Source organism: Rhincodon typus, chromosome 26 (assembly GCF_021869965.1).
Source record: "Rhincodon typus isolate 14 chromosome 26, sRhiTyp1.1, whole genome shotgun sequence".
Classification (NCBI taxonomy): domain Eukaryota; kingdom Metazoa; phylum Chordata; class Chondrichthyes; order Orectolobiformes; family Rhincodontidae; genus Rhincodon; species Rhincodon typus.
Window position 1 is genome coordinate 8,686,830 of NC_063357.1, and position 16,531 is coordinate 8,703,360.

The following is a 16,531-nucleotide window of genomic DNA, read 5'->3' on the forward strand; positions in this document are numbered from 1 at the left end:
GGGAGCTGTGGATGGTGGGAAGAGAAGGGATGATGGGAGCTGTGGATGGTGGAGAGAGAAGGGATGATGGGAGCTGTGGATAGTGGGAAGTGAAGGGATGATGGGAGCTGTGGATGGTGGGGAGAGAAGGGATGATGGGAGCTGTGGATGGTGGGAAGAGAAGGAATGATGATATGCAAAGTGAGGAGTTGAGACATGAAGGGATCGGAGGGAGAGGGAAGAAATAGAACAAGGATGAAGGAGGAAGAGCAGTGGGAGCTAAGTGGGATGAGAATGGAGTTGGAAAAGAATGTCCATGAATGTGGAAGACGAAAGAGAGAAAGGGGGAAAGAGGAAGCACAGGTGCAGAAGTGAGAGAGAGCACACTTGGCTCAGCGAGAGAGGAATAAGGATGTGGAAGAGAGAGAAGGAAGAAGAAATGGTGGAAGAGAAGGAAAACCAGGAAAGCAAACAGCTTTTAATTTACGATGAGAAGACTTGAGAAAGGGGCAGCAATCCAAAAAAGAATGATTGCTTCTCCAAAACCATTTTTTTTTTTAGAAATTGCTCATAACAAAAAATGTACAGGATTAAATGGAGCCCTAATCCAGTAACTGGCCAATCACCAGACTCAGCATCACAGTTAAAATCAGCACACATAATTCTCGACAGGCAATCCTTTGCAAGCAACACATGTTTGCATGGAACGTAATTTGGGAATGACAACTTAACCCTCATTCTCTGTTTAGAAAAGACCCCACTGTTCTCATTCCACCAGCCCACCCTAATCACTCTCATTCATTACGATATGCTTAGGAGCTTGTTCGTAACTACAGCCTTCCCTGGCACTGTGCTCCGGGCCAACATATGCTTGGGACTTCTGCTGGTAGATTTGTGTAGGCCTCCCCACCTCGGACCCTCCCCTGCACCCCCCCCCACCAAACCCCACCCCCACACCACCACCCTGGGAGAAGAGCAAGGAACCGACAGAGTAACATGAGAGTGACAGTGGACAGCTGAGGCCACACAGAATACCGACAGAGCTTTACCTGCCCCTACATTCTGAGGGTATGCCATGTAGCCGCCTCTTCCACGGGCGCCCCTACCTGAGCCTCGCGCTGCCGCCGCCGCCGCTGCTACCGGGCCATAGGCCGCTGCTGGGAAGCCTGGATGGTGGAGGGAAGAAAACAAAAAAAAACAATAATGTGTAACTCTGTTTCGGTTAGAGCTAGATACCAGGCCGTAGACCACTGCTGGGAGGCCTGGATGGTGGAGGGAAGAAAACAAAAAAAAAACAATAATGTGTAACTCTGTTTCGGTTAGAACCAGATACTAGGCCGTAGACCACTGCTGGGAGGCCTGGATGGAGGAGGGAAGGAAGTGAGAAAAGGATGTGTGATGTGTGATGATCTTCAAGTCAGGATGGTGAGTGGCTTGGGGGGGATCTTGCAGGTGGTGGTGTTCCCATGTATCTGCTGCCCTTGTCCTTCTAGATGGAAGTGATTGTGGGTTTGGAAGCTGCCTTGGTGAGTTGTTGCAGGGTATTTTGTAGATGGTGGAGGAGTCAGGAATCAAATTACTCGCTGCAGAATTCTGAGCTCTGGCCTGTTCTTGTGTCTCTGTGGCTGATCCTAAGACAGGTGCTCCTGTACCTCAGAGGGGCAGACAACAATTGGATTCCTAATCCATTCTGAGACGAAAACCAAAAGGTAGTCCATCAATACTAATCATGTCCCTGTGTACAACTAGTTCTTTGGATTATTCCTCCGAGTTCACAAACAGGAGTGGGAGAGGTTGGGATGGAGGTGGTAAGGGGCCACCACTCCCATTCCAACTAGTTACTACGAGATAAGCCAGTTTAGCATAAACTGCTGCGAGGTTGGGGGAACAAAACATTGGCCGGTTTTCTGAAGCCTGACCTACACTCATGCGGACACACATGGGCAGTGGGCCTTAGCTATGAAGCCCGCCACAGCCAAATACCCCACACACATGAAGAACGGCACCTTAATTCAGGTGCTGAAGAGCAGATGGCACATTTGGAAACATATCCCACATAAGGGGGAAAGAGATAAAATAGGTCAAGATAACTGAAAAGGTGGAGCATTAGAGATGTACAGGAACAGAGGTAGGTTTTTGGCCTATTCCACTAGCCAATGAGATCGAAGCTAATCTTTACCTTTCTGTTAAACACGGAGTTCCTCTTGACTGTTTTCCTCCATCTGACAGAAAGGAATACTCAGGAAATCAGAGATCGGGGAGAGTATCCATGTCTATCAGCTCTCCCCCAGGAGAACAATCAACCCTAGGCCTACGCTGTCAATCAATCCAACACCAAGCAGTGTAAACGATTTAGGTGGAGCTGCTATCACATTGGGCAAATTGAAATCTCTTCCGATGCTCCAACTGAGCATGGGAGCGTGTGAAGGAACCATCTGGAGGATGGGCAAACTGCAATAAGTAAAAGCTCTCCAGGAGCTAAATTCTCCTGCAGTGTATTTTTACTGTCCATAACTCACAAGTGAAAAACAAACCTGTTTTGGGAAATTTTTAATTCACAGGAATGGAGACACAACTTGGGCAGCAATGGCTGGTTCAAAATTCACCCGGCACCTTGGAAATATCACCCCGGGTGAAACACGACAAGATTTATGGTTTCTGGGAATGTGGTATGTATTTTAACTTCAATATACCTTGGTGCCTATCATTTCCCTACCCATCCAGCCATACGCAATGCAGAGATAATCACATTACATAACAGCGCCGTTCGCAGCTCCTCACATACTGAACCAGTCCATGTTCAAATGCAACAAGATCTGGACAATATCTCGGCTTGGCCTGACAAATGGTAAGTAACATTTGCGCCACACAAATGCCAGGCTATGACCATCATCAATAAGAGGCAATCTAACCACTGCCCCTTGACATTCAATGGTGTTACCATCACAGAATCCCCCCACTGTCAACATCCTGGGGGTTACCAATGATTGGAAATTCAACTGGACTTGTCACATAATAACAGTGGCTTCAAAAGGAGGTCAGAGGCTAGGAATGCTGCAGCGAGTAATTCACCTCCTGACTCCTCAAAGCCTCCTCAAAACCATCTACAAGGCACAAGTCAGGAGTGTGATGGAATACTCCCCATTTGCCTGGATGGGTGCAGCCCCAACAACACTCAAGAAGCTTGACACTATCCAGAACAAAGCAGCCCGCTTGATTGGCACTGAATCCACAAACATCCATTCCCTCCACCACTCAGCAGCAGTGTGTACCATCTACAAGATGGACTGCAGAAATTCACCAAAGATCCTCAGGCAGTACCTTCCAAATCCACAACCACTTCCATCCAGAAGGACGAGGGCAGCAGATACACGGAACACCACCCCCTGCAAGTTCCCCTCTGGGCTCCTCACCATCCTGACTTGGAAATATAGAGTCATTGAGCTGTTCAGCACAGAAATAGACCCTTTGGTCCAACTCGTCCATGCTGACTAGATATCTTAAATTAATCTACTCCCATTTGCCAGCATTTGGCCTATATCCCTCAAAACCCTTCCTATTCATGTACACATCCAGATGCCTTTTAAGTGTTCTGATTGTACCAGCCTCCACCATTTCCTCTGGCAGCTCATTCCAGACACGCACCACCCTCTGTGTGGAATAGGTTGCCCCGTAGGTCCCTTTTAAATCTATACCCTCTAGTTTTGGACTCCCTTACCCTGGGGAAAAGACCTTGGCTATTCATCCTATTCATACCCCTCATGATTTTATAAATCTCTATAAGGTCACCCCTCAGCCTCTGATGCTCCAGGAAAATAGCCCCAGCCTATTCAGCCTCTACCTATAACTCAAACCCTCCAACCCCAGCAACATCCTTGTAAATCTTTTCTGTATCCTTTCAAGTTTCGCACCATTATTCCTATAGCAGGGAGACTGGAATTGAACGCAGTATTCCAAAAATCGCCATACCAATATTCTGTACAGCCACAACATTACATCCCAACTCCCAAACTCCATGCACTGACCAATAAAGGCAAGCGTTCCAAGTACCTTCTTCACTATCCTGTCTACCTGCGACTCCACTTTCAAGGAACTATGACCCTGCACTCCAAGGTCTCTTTGCTCAGCAACACTCCCCAGGACCTCACCATTAACCGTATACGTCCTGCCCTGGTTTGCCTTACCAAAATCAAACCCTCCACAATTATCTAAATTAAACTCCATCTGCCACTCCTCGGCCCATTTGATCAAGGTCCCGTTGTACTCTGAGGTAATCTTCTTCACTGTCCACTACATCTCCAATTTGGTGTCATCTGCAAACTTACTAAACATATCTCCTATATTCACATCCAAATCACTTAGATAAATGACGAAAATCAGCAGATCCAGCACCGATCCTTGTGGCACACTGCTGGTCATAAGCTTCCAGGCTGAAAAGCAACCCTCCACCACCACCCTCTGTCTCCTACCTTCAAGCCAATGTTGTATCCAATTGGCTAGCTCCCCCTGGATCCCACAAGATCTAACTTTGCTTGCCAGTCAACCATGCAGGACTGCAGTGGTTCAATCTTCAAGGTCCATCTTGTCCCCACCGACCAGATATCCTGATCTGATCCAGTCCCATTTGCCAGCATTTGGCCCAAATCCCTCTAAACTCTTCCTAATCATGTACCCATCCAGATACCTTCTCTGGCAGCTTGTTCCATACACGCATCACCCTCTGCCTAAAAAATTTGTCCCCTCAGATCCCTTTAAATCTTTTCCCTCTCACCTTAAACCTATACCCCTCTAGTTTTGGACTCTGCTACCCTGGGAAAAAGACCTAGGTTATTCCCCCTATTCATACCCCTCATGATTCTATAAACCTCTATAAGGTCACCCCTCAGCCACCAACACTCCAGGAAAAATAGCCCCAGTCTATTCAGCCTCTCCCTATAGCTCAAACCCTCCAACCCTTGTAAACCTTTTCTGAACCCTTTTGAGTTTAACAACACCCTTCCTATAGCAGGGTGACCAGAATGACTTTAAACAGAGCGGCCTAGATTTATCAGACATGTGCTTCTATGTAATGCACAAAATAGGGATTCTATAATGTGTGTTGAAAAACCAACACAATGTCAATTAAAGGCTCTAATTAACAGACACCAAGCACACTCCACTCCCTGCTGCCTGCAAACCAGTCACCTTTAAAGGCAGTGCTACACGCCCCCAAAATAAGGTTGGTTTTATGCTTTTATTTTAAACAGTTTCTTTTTAGATGGGGTGCTGGGGTGCTTCATTAATTAAGCACCTCTCACAACCAATATTGCCGTTCTTTCACTGTCACTGGGTCAAAATCCTGGAAACCATCCCCACCCAAGGGTCCATCTAGAGCACATGGACTACAGTGGTTCAAGGAGGCAGCTTATCACCACTTTCTCTAGGGTAACTAGGGACGGGCAATAAATGCTGGTCAGCCAACCATGCCTACATCCCATAACCAAATTAAAAACGAATTCTCATACACACCGGTACAAGTATCAACACATGTCATCCAGCTCAATATTTCATTCCTTTCTATCTTTTCCAGTTCCCATCATCCCTCTTCTGAATGAGAAACTCGTACCCAGTCAGAGTCAATGGTGCCAGTTAGTGAGGGGGTTGGGTACTGCAAGGACAAAAGAATACAAAGATAGTACTTGCTACAACAGTGCAGGGCATTAACAAGACTACACCTACAGTACTGAGTACAGTTTTGGTGACCTCACTGTCATGGAAGGTCATCCTTGTATTGGAATCAGCCTCCGAGAATGTTTATTGGCTAATCCCTGCGGTGAGAAGTTTGTTTTATGATGACAGGTTTGGCCTGTCTCATTGAAACGCAGATGAATAAGAGGTGATCTCATTAAAACTGAGAAGATTTTGATATCACTTGACAGGGTAGATGCTGATATCACTTGACATGGTAGGCACTGACTATAAGGCTATAAGAGATAGGAGTACAAGTAGGCCATTCAGCCCATCATGTCCACACCGAGCCTCAGAACAGCATTCCACCATCTCCTCTAAACTTCCACCTTTTACCTTAGACCTATGTCCCCTGACATTTCCACCCTGGGAAAAAGACTCTGACTACCCACTCTAACCATGTCTCTGATAACTTTGCAAACTTCTGTCAGGTCACTCCTTCATTCTTTGACATTCAAGTGAAAACAAACTAAGTTTGTCCAATCTCTCCTCATAGTTAATACTCTCCAAACCAGGCAACATTCGGGTAAACCTTTCCTGTAGTCTTTCCAAAGCCTCCACATCCTTTGACCAGCATGTTCCAATATTCTAAATGTGCACAATATTGCAAATGTGGTCTAACTAAAGTTCTATACAGCTGCAACAAGACTTGCAAATTTTTATACTCTTGTGCCCTGCCTGATGAAGGCAAAGCATGCCATACGCCTTCTTGACCACCTTACCAACTTTCAGGGAACTGTGGACCTGTACAAATAGGTCTCTTGCCCATAGTGTCTCTCTCTTCATGCTATTAAGGTTCTGCCATTTACTGTATACTTCCCTCCTGCATTAGACCTTCCAAAACACATCATCTCACATTTGTCCAGGTTAAATTCCATCTGCCATTTCTCCAGCCTATCAATATCCTGCTGATTCCTCTAGCTATCCTCCTCACTATCCGCAGCTCCCTCAATTTTTGTTTTGCCTGCAAACTTACTGATTAGGCCACCTACATTCCCCTCCAAATCATTTATGCATATTACAAACAACAGGGGTCCCAGCACTGAGGCCGAGATGAGATCAGCCATGATCGTATTTACTGGCTCAAGGGGCTGAATGGCCTACTTCTGCTCCCAATTCTTATGTTTGTTCTCAGGTTAGGATTCCACTTGAGAGGCTGGTGAACGTTGCTCGCACAGGGGTGACCATTCAGAAGCACATCCTTCCTTGGCCAGACCTCCTCCTTGTCTATTTCTCCTCCAGTACTGGCCTCTTAGCACCTGACCTTGTTCCCTCCACCATTAGCGGCCATATCTTTTGCTCCATGGGCCACGAGCTCTGGAAGAACCTATCCACATCTCCCCTTCTCTTGGACCTCTTACTCCTACTTTGAAAATTGGCTCTTTGATGTGGTCACATGGTTCCAATTTTTCCTTACATGGCTCTGTGTCAACAATTGTGTCTGATAACATGCCTGTGAACAACTTGGCAAATTTTACTATATTGAAAGGTGCTATATTAATGAAATTGATTGTTTGTATTATGCCTCCAAGAATCTTGTCAGGATGTAGGTCAGTGTAACATCACATAATCCTCATTGGCCAATCAGCCATCCCGAATGCACCGGCCTTTCAAATGAGCATCATTAGCTGGTGCCAACTTCCTGCTTGTGGTTAGCGTTGCTGCCTCACAGTGCCGTGGACCCAGGTTCAATTCCACCCTCTGGCGACTGTGTGGAGTTTGCACATTCTCCCTGTGTCTGCGTGGGTTTCCTCTGGGTGCTCCGGTTTCGTCCCACAGTCCAAAGATGTGCAGGTTAAGGTGGATTGGCCATGCTAAATTGTCCAGTGTTCAGGGATGTGCAGGCTAGGTGGGTTAGCCATGGGAAATGCAAGGTTACAGGGATAAGATAGGAGGGTGGGTCTGGGTGGAATGCTCTTCAGAGCGTTGGTGTGACCCGATGGGCCGAGTGGCTTGCTTCCACTCAGTAGGGATTCTGGCACCTTCTAGAATCCCTGGAGAGGAATTAACATGTTAGTTACCATGGTATGGAGGCTAGTAAGAGAGGATCTGATTTTTCTCTGGCATCTGGAACTGAATTTCTTCAACATTGTTCACATCCTACACACTCCCCAAATAGCTTCAAAGCCAAAATAAGCTCTGAGAAGTGCCACCACTTTTAAATATGGCAAAGTGTGATAGCCAATTTGTGCACAGCAAGCTCCCGCTGACAGCAGTGAGACAATGACTGGATAATCGTTCTACAATGCGGGAATATTGACCGGGAGACAAAGAACTTGCCAACTCTCCGACAAAGCAGTGACTGTGGGATCTTCCTTGGCAACCCGAGAGGGCAGTCAGGAACCTCGAGAGTATCTCTGGCAACGCAGCGCTCCTTCGGTGCTGACCCCACAACTGTCACAAAGCATGTTAACCAACTGAGCTGAGCTGGTACTTAAAGTTGATCAGCACCCTTGATGTAAGTGAGAGAGTCAGGACGTCAGACTATCGCAATATGCTCGTGGGCGGTTCATTCATTTATTCATTCACTAGTGGTCCCTCGCAGACGAGGATGAATGTCGTTCACTCTCAGGGTGAGTCTGTAGGTGGCCGTACAGACCGCTCGGGCTACCACAGGCTCTGTTACACTTGGGGCAGAAGGTGGTCACAGGAAGGGGGTGGGTGGGGTGTTGGTGTGGCAGTGCGCTCCTTACCCTGTCTTCAGCTTTTTCCCGACGGCAAGTCTGGAGATGCTCGACGCCTTCCCAGATGCTCCTCCCCGACTTTGTACGGTCTTGGGCCAGTGATTCCCAGGTGTCTGTGGGAATGCCACACTTTGCCAGTGAGGCCTCGTGGGTATCCCTGAAGGGCTTTGTGCACAGCTACTTGAAGAAGCTTCACATTCCCAGCATCGACTCCCAGTCAGTGGAATTCTGCAGTAACCTGCCCCCTGCCTCTTGCCCTGCTTGGGGGTCTGCGCAGATGAAAAAATATTTAGAGAGACCGTTGGTGTCAACGCTGATCAACATTTCCTTTACTCATTCATGGGATAAGGGCGTCGCTGGCCAGGCAGCATTTATTGTCCATCCGTAATTGCCCAGAGGGCAGTTAAGAGTCAACCTCATTGCTGTGGGTCTGGAGTCACATGTAGGCCAGACCAGGTAAGGATGGCAGTTTCCTTCCCTAAAGGACATTAGTGAACCAGATGGGTTTTTCCAACAACCAGCAATGGATTCACGGTCATCATTAGATTCCAGATATTTATTGAATTCGACTTCCACCATCTGCCGTGGCGGGATTCGAACCCAGGTTCCCAGAACATTATCCAGGTCTCTGGATTAACAGTCCAGCGATAATACCACTAGGTCATTGACTCCCTCAATCCTGTTTTCCAGCTCTGGACCTGTAGCTCTGGAGGCTATGGCAACACAATTGAATATCTAAATACTGCCTCACTGTTACAAGACTTACATTGCTATATTGCTTGATATATTGCTTGATATGGGAATGGACTCAGGATTCCAGGGATATATGTAACAGTTTGAGAACATAGCTCAACACCATCTTCTCAACTAGAGATAGGCAGTAAATACTGGGCCAAGCCAGCGACATCTGAAATAACTCTTCACAGGCTGGTATCCCATCACCAATCACCCTTTAAAATCAGACTTATTAGAATTAGATTTATTGTCACGTGTAAATAAAAATACAGTGAAAGGTGCTTTATCACGTGCGAAACACAAAGTGTCTCCACACTCCGGTGCCATCTTGAAACACCGAATATAATGCAAGATTTTACTACAATAGAGTTCTTGTTACCCTCCGCTACTCCCCTGCTCGCTACTTCATATTGGCCGGGGTGTCTGTAACAGCACTGCCTCTCACAGGTACTCAGCTAGGCCAATATCCCGGTCATTCACCCTTATCTATCAGCAAGGGCTCCCTGATTGCACCAGGTTAACAGCCCCAATCTGGGAACTCATATTCTATGAGGTCCAGCTGGTTGATCTCATTACAATGACTACAACACCCACATTCAATGAGTCAATAAAATAAAAATACTAAGAGTCCGTGAGGCGGATCTCTGGATCAAAGAGTGGATCCATGTTAAGATAAAGCCGCCATTGGCCCAGAAGACCGTACAGCTTCTCTCTCACTACAGAGACAACTGGTGGTGGTTTAACCTGAGGGTCACTTGGCCTCAGATCAGGGCAAGGTTGAGAAGGAGAGACCTTCATGGTATCCTCAGTCAGCGGAAATTAACCCACTCTGTTGGCATCGTCCTGCATTGCAAATCAATCGTCCAGCCAACTGAGCCAGCCGACTCCTAAAATAAGCTCCTTGTTTGCGGTGATTCTGGATGGGTGAGATCCAATGGACTGAGTGATCTTCTTCCTCCAACTCCAGATTGTGATGGATGGACAAATCTTTACCACTGCAGCCACATTCAGTGTCAGAATGGGCAGCATACATGCATGTCACAGGCCCAGCAAGCTGAAAGCTAGAGGCGTAAATGAGAATCGAGGAACCCAGAGCTGTCAGAAAGATTGAAAAGGTCACTCAATGAACCACCATCACCCTCTCAACTACGCTTAAGTAGTTTTGAAGTAAAAAATGACTCATTGCGTTCAAGTATGGTCAAGAAAGATCCACGAAGAAAAGATGATAAGGGCAGCTGTTTAAAAGCAGTAAGAATCCTTTAAAGCATGTAAACTGACTTCCACAGGAAGGGGACAGACTGAATTCATGACACGCTCAGACAGTGAGCAACATACGATGTGGTCCACACAGACAGTGCAATCTCCTGCTCAGAGCCTGGTGTTTCACTGGCCAACAACAGCCATCAGTTGCTCAAAGAAAAAACAAAATGACCAAACACGAGTTACTTGGTCACCTGGCTCTTAAATGTGAGCTGGCTAAAGAGTCCCAAAATCTTGCTTAAGAAACAGACACGTAGATTTCCTCAGCCTTCTTGACAAGAGGAAATTGAAGAGAAACTGAACTTGTGTAAATACGTCAAGTTTATTTTCACACACTACTGGAAAGTAAATTGTATAGAAACTGGCTGGAATGTCATTGGCAACTTTAGTTTAAAAAACTCTTCCTAATAAAGAGCAAATGTTCTGAATATTTCTTCCAAATGAAGCAGCTGGACATTCTCCTTTTATGAAAGCGTATTAATATATTTACTTCAAATACACACAGCAGTCAGCGTGAGGATGAAGGGAGATTTATTGTAGAAACTTCAAAGTCTTCCCGGCCCCTGGGAAAAGAAATATTCCATCCAGCGATTCGCTGATGTGTTCCAAGAAGGATGTTTGGCACCAGTTCCAGGTCGAGTTAGTTGAATTGGTGAATGAGCTACCTCACAACAGTAATCCGACCAGTCTCTTTACAAACTGTCACAGCCAAATTAACACCAGCTTAAGCTGAATCTAGCCATTGGGAAACGGATTTCTTCAACAAGGTAATTGTGGTATAAGAGCCTGGGCTCGAGGATATAAGTCAAGTAGATTGCATGCACTTTCATGACATTAATCGCAAACTGCTTGCATCATTGGACCAGCTATGACCGATGTTCTTGCAGGGGTCACAGACAATTAGCCAAATCTTCCGCATAACAGTCTTACTCACAGAGTCATACAGCACAGAAACAGGCCCTTCGGTCCAACCAGTCCATGCTGACCATGTGCCCAAACTAAACTAGTCTCATCTGCCTGCAATTGGCCCATATCCCTCCAATCATTTCTTATTCATGTTCTTATCTAGATTTCTTTTAAACATTGCAACTGTACCTGCATTCACCACTTCTGGAAGGTCATGAATTGGAAGGGGTAAGAAGGATGTGGATCAAATGCAGGCAGTGGGAACTAGCTGAGTGGGTACCACGGTCAGCATTCTACACACAAACCACTCTCTGTGTAAAAAAGTTGCCCCTCATGTCTTTTTGAAATCTTTCTCCTCTCACTTTAAAAGTATGTCCCCCGGTCTTGAAATCCCCCACCCTTGGGAAAAGGCATCTGGCATTCACCTTATCTATATCCCTCATGATTTTATAAACCTCTATAAGGTCACCCCCTCAACCTCCTACGCTCCAAGCCTCTCCTTATAACTCAGACCTTTCATTCATAAGCAGGACAGCCGCACAGAAAGAGACCATGCTGTTGTTTGTACACCATCCTCACAGCTTCAGTAGATCCTTCTATTCCATTCTCCCTCATGTGTTTAAATGCAGGTGGTTGGTTAGCTCAGCTGGCTGGACAGTGGCAGAGCAATGCCAGCAATATGGGTTCAATTCCCCAAACTGGCTCAGGTTACCATGAAGGACTGTCCTTCTCAATATCGTCCCACCCATGTGGCATGGTGACCCTCGGGTTAAACCCCCTACCACTCATCTCCCTCCAACGGGAAAGTGGAGCTGTAGTGACTTCATTTGTTCACATGCAACCTTATTATTTACCTCAACTGCTCTCTGTGGTAGCAAGTTCTACATTCTCATCACTCCCTGCTCAAAGAGGTTTCTCCTGAACTCCTCGTTGGTAGTTGTCTGGCCAAAATTTAGGTGCCTTTGTCAGTAGAACCACCTTCTTTAATTTTATTCTGGCATAACCCTTCTTGATTTTAGAAATGCTGTTGTCATTGGACGGCCTCTTTGTGCACTGTAGGGATTCTATGATTCATATCAGAGGCAGAGGAAGCTCAGCCCAAACTCAGTTGTTTGTGGTCTCCTGCGCTATTGGCAGCAAAACCTTCAGGCACAAACCAGCCGTCGCAATCTCCCACAGGAATCCTACCAAACAGCCCAGATGGTGAACTAACATTCACTGGCCAGGACAGCATTTATTACCCATCCCTAATTGCCCAGTTAAGTGTCAACCACACTGCTGTTGGCCTGGAGTCACAGATAGGCCAGACCAGGCAAAGATCTTCCCTTCCCTAAAAGATATTAGTGAACCTGACCTTATTTGGTTAGTTTTCTCTCCAACAGTCGGTGATCATTCAACTCTTAGAACACAGAACTGTACAGCACAGGAACAGGTCCTTCAGCCCACAATGTTGTGCCAAACATGACGCCAAATTATACTAATCCCTTCCGCCTGCCCTTGATCCATATTCCTGCATATTCATGAGCTTGTCTAAAAGTCTCTTAAATGCCCCCAATGTATCTTATTTTCAGGTTTTGGTTGAATTCAAATTCCACCATCTGCCGTGGCAGGATTCGAACTCAGGCCCCTAGAACATTACCTGGGTCTCTGGATTAACAGTCTTGGTCAACCCCTCTCCCTGCATGGCCGTCCTCATCTTGAATGGCAACCAAGAAGCAGCACTAGAGACCGTTCGGCCCTTCAAAGCAGTCTTGGCTCTTTTCGAAGAGCAGTCCACTCACTGCCAGGCTCACACCCTTTCCCCAGTCCGCTGTGATTTTTTACCCGTTTGAGGTATTTACCCAATTCCCCTGGAAGGCAGCTACTAATGCTGTTTCCAGTCATCAACCCCTAACCATTCACTAAGTAAAAATGTCTTTCCTCAATGAAAACAGATTGGTGTTGAAAAACAGACAGGACTGCAGCTGATAAGAAGCAACTAGAAGCCAGAAAGATTCGAGGCTCTGATTTCCTTTTCATTACTTTTGTTTTGTGTGTGTGTGTGTGTGTGTGTGCCTCGCTGCCTTTTTTGCACTTTTCTTTTCTTATTACTGTCACTGAGCCCTGACGTGATACAATTCTCCCGAGCCCTAGTTCCCAAGCTCAAACCACAGAGCTGAGAGAGAATGTGCAAATCGAGTGAACTGCTGCTCTGTAACCCAGTAGGGCAACAAAAGGCGTCGCCATGGCAATAAAAGGTCTTTTTCTGTCAAATAAAAACAGCTATCGCTGCCGGGGTTTGTGGGGAGGGGAATAATCGTACAAAGCGGAGGAGAGTGAAAGAATGTCTCATGAAAGTCAGTCCTGACAGTATCCCAGTCCTCCCTCATCCACAACACTTTCAGAGAGGGCGTTATTCCCCTAGACTTTCGCTGAAACCATCTCCAGAGTTAAAATATCTAAAAACTGGGAGGCACGCACTTACGGTGAGAGGGGAAAAGTTCAAAGAAGATGTGAGGGGCAAGTCTTTTTTACACAGAGAGTGGTAGGAGTCCGAAACGCGCTGCCAGGGGTGGTGGGGGTGGCAGATATGACAGGGGCGTTTAAGGGGCTGTTAGATACGCACATGAATATGCAAGGAATGGAGGGATAAGGACCAAGGGCAGGCAGAAGGGATTAGTTTCAATTGGCATCATGTTCGTCACAATATCATGGGTTAAAGGGCCCATTCCTGTGCTGTACTGTTCTATGTCCTACCTCGGAGAGGCTTACACCAGATGAGGACTTCCTGCTTCATTTTGACTGAAAGTCAGCCCCTTTTGTGTTCTCAATGGCACCATCAAAACTTGTAAGAGTGTTTGTTTTAAATAAACATTGTTTATTTGGCACCCCTGTCTGCTCTCGTTCCACCAACCTGAGCTCCTCCTTATCTTTCCCTCCATGTGGAGATCGAGGCTCAGGCCCTGGACTGTTTACTCACACTCAGCAGAATCCTAGAACATCACAGCACAGGGACAGGCCATTCAGGTCATCACACCAGTGATGGCTTTTTTGTAAGAGCTGCCAAGTATTGCCCCACTGTAACCCCGGATATTCCTCAACATCAGGTACACATCCAACTCCTGTCTAATGCTCCACATGTAATGTGCTTTTCAGCAGAGAATTGTAGATCCCACTCGAACACAAAGAATAGGCCATTCAGCCCCTCAGGTCCATTCCATCATTCAATGGGTTCCCAGCCAAACTGACTGGGGCCTCAATTCAATTCAACACCTGTCCCCATAATCCTCGATTGACTTATCAATCAAAGATCTGTTAAAGGCAGCCTTGAATTTATTCAATGGCCCACTTTCCATGCTCTCTGAGGATCAATGATCAATGACGCTCAGAGAGGACAAATTCCTTCTCACCTCCATGTGAAATTGGAGACCCCATAGTTTGAAAGTCTACTTCCCTATGTCTAGGTATCCCTGCCATGGGGAAACACCATCTGATGTACCTGCTCTGTCGAGCCCCCTCAGAATCTTGTACGCTTCAATAAGATCACCTCTCATTCTGCTAAACTGCAGTCAGTATAAAACCCAGCGGCACATCAGCTGTGTTTCTTGGTATTCAATTGGATCATAGTCATCGGGATTTCACTTTCATCTCAGAACAGGCTAATTTTGAAACCATCTGACATCACCATTAAATTTAGCAGAATGTAGCGGTGTTCACCCATTCCTGCTGTCCTTCCACCTTTCTCTCGGGGGTTTGAGGGGGGTGCTGGGTGTGGGCGTGGGCGTGGGTGTGGGGTTTGCTTTTGGAGAAGCCTGGGTGAATTGCTGCAATGTGCTCTGTGGGTAATATATTGTAACCACTACAGGCTCCATCCTGAAGGCCATCAGCCTCCATAAGGGTCACCCCCTGCTCCTCCTGCCTGCACACCCACCTCGCCTCACTCTCCCTCCTCCCCTCACTCCCCCTCCTCCCCTCGCTCTCCCTCCTCCTTCCTGCACTCCCTCCTCCCATCTCTCTCTCCTCCCCTCGCTCCCCCACCTCCCCTCACTCTCCCTCCTCCCCCTCTTCCTCCTTCCCTCACTCTCCCTGCTCTCGTGGCTCCCCCTGCTCCTCCTCCTCCTCCTCCTCCTCCCCTCACTCTCCCTCCTCCTCCTGCTCCCCCTCCTCCCCTCGCTCCCCCGCTCCTATTCCTCCTCCCCTCACTCTCCCTCCTCCCCTTGCTCCCCCTCCTCGTCCTGCTCCCCCTCCTCCCCTCGCTCTTCCCCTTCTCCTCGCTCTCCCCCTTCCCCTCGCTCCCTCCACCCCTCACACTGCCTCCTCCTCTCACTCCTGCACCTCCTCTCACTCACCCCCTGCCTGCAATCCTCCCATCTCCAAATCGAGTCTCACTCCTAAGCCAACAAGCCTCCCTTCCTCCAACACAAAGGCCATGTTACCATTCACTGCTCCAACAAAAAGATTTCTCCAAAAGATTGCCAGAAACGAACAGAAGACATTAATTTGTGATTTCTTTGTGAATACTTGAACTTAAAATGCAATTTTATCATCAGCTATTTATCTCTGCTCGAGTGATATGAATACAAAGAGATTGGGAAAGGTTAGATGTTATAAAGGTTAGGCTCACTGCGCTGCCCAGCTGAGGTAGGTCTGTGCAACCTGGAGGGGAGAGTTTAGACTGACAGAGCACAGTAAACAGGTAAAATGTCACTCCCTTTCAGGACTCTGCTTGCAGCACAGGGGCGCAGTATTCTGAGACACAGCTCATACTGAGCATCAACACTCACTGCAAAATCTGTCCAGCTGATTAATCATTTGGCTAGAACTCTTCAGCCCCCTTTCAGTTTCCCTTTTCAGTTCCATCTCACGTTACTCCCCCTGAAGGTGCTGACTACCACAGCTGCCCCTGAGCTCTATTCGAGTGGTCATTCACCAAGGGAGAGTACTCTCAACAATTCGACCACAGCAGTCCTCATTGTTAAGCTCCACCTCGTCCTTGTTTGACATCCAGGTCACTTTTGGGGGTGAGCGGACAGAGATAGAGACATAGTCATGGATGAATTACTCCAACACACATGGTTCACATGGACAACACTCCACACACACACACACACACACAACACGCACCACTCCACACACACACACACAACACGCACCACTCCACACACACACACACACACAACACGCACCACTCCACACACACACACACACACACACCACACACCACTCCACACACACACACACAACACGCACCACTCCACACA

The 16,531-nt window shown here is 47.1% G+C and overlaps 1 protein-coding gene across 5 annotated transcripts in view; it reads right to left on the reverse strand.

Moving 5' to 3' along the window:
- The window catches only part of LOC109922848 (RNA-binding protein Musashi homolog 2-like), a 295,031-nt gene that overhangs the window by 99,483 nt on the left and 179,017 nt on the right, over window positions 1-16,531 (reverse strand). For 3 of the 5 annotated variants that reach the window (XM_048612466.1, XM_048612467.1, XM_048612470.1), the window contains exon 6: window positions 1,029-1,145. In XM_048612466.1, coding sequence (XP_048468423.1) covers window positions 1,029-1,145 — 117 coding nt within the window. The remainder of the gene's footprint in view (window positions 1-1,028; window positions 1,146-16,531) is intronic. The other 2 variants (XM_048612469.1, XM_048612468.1) reach the window with 1 other exon arrangement.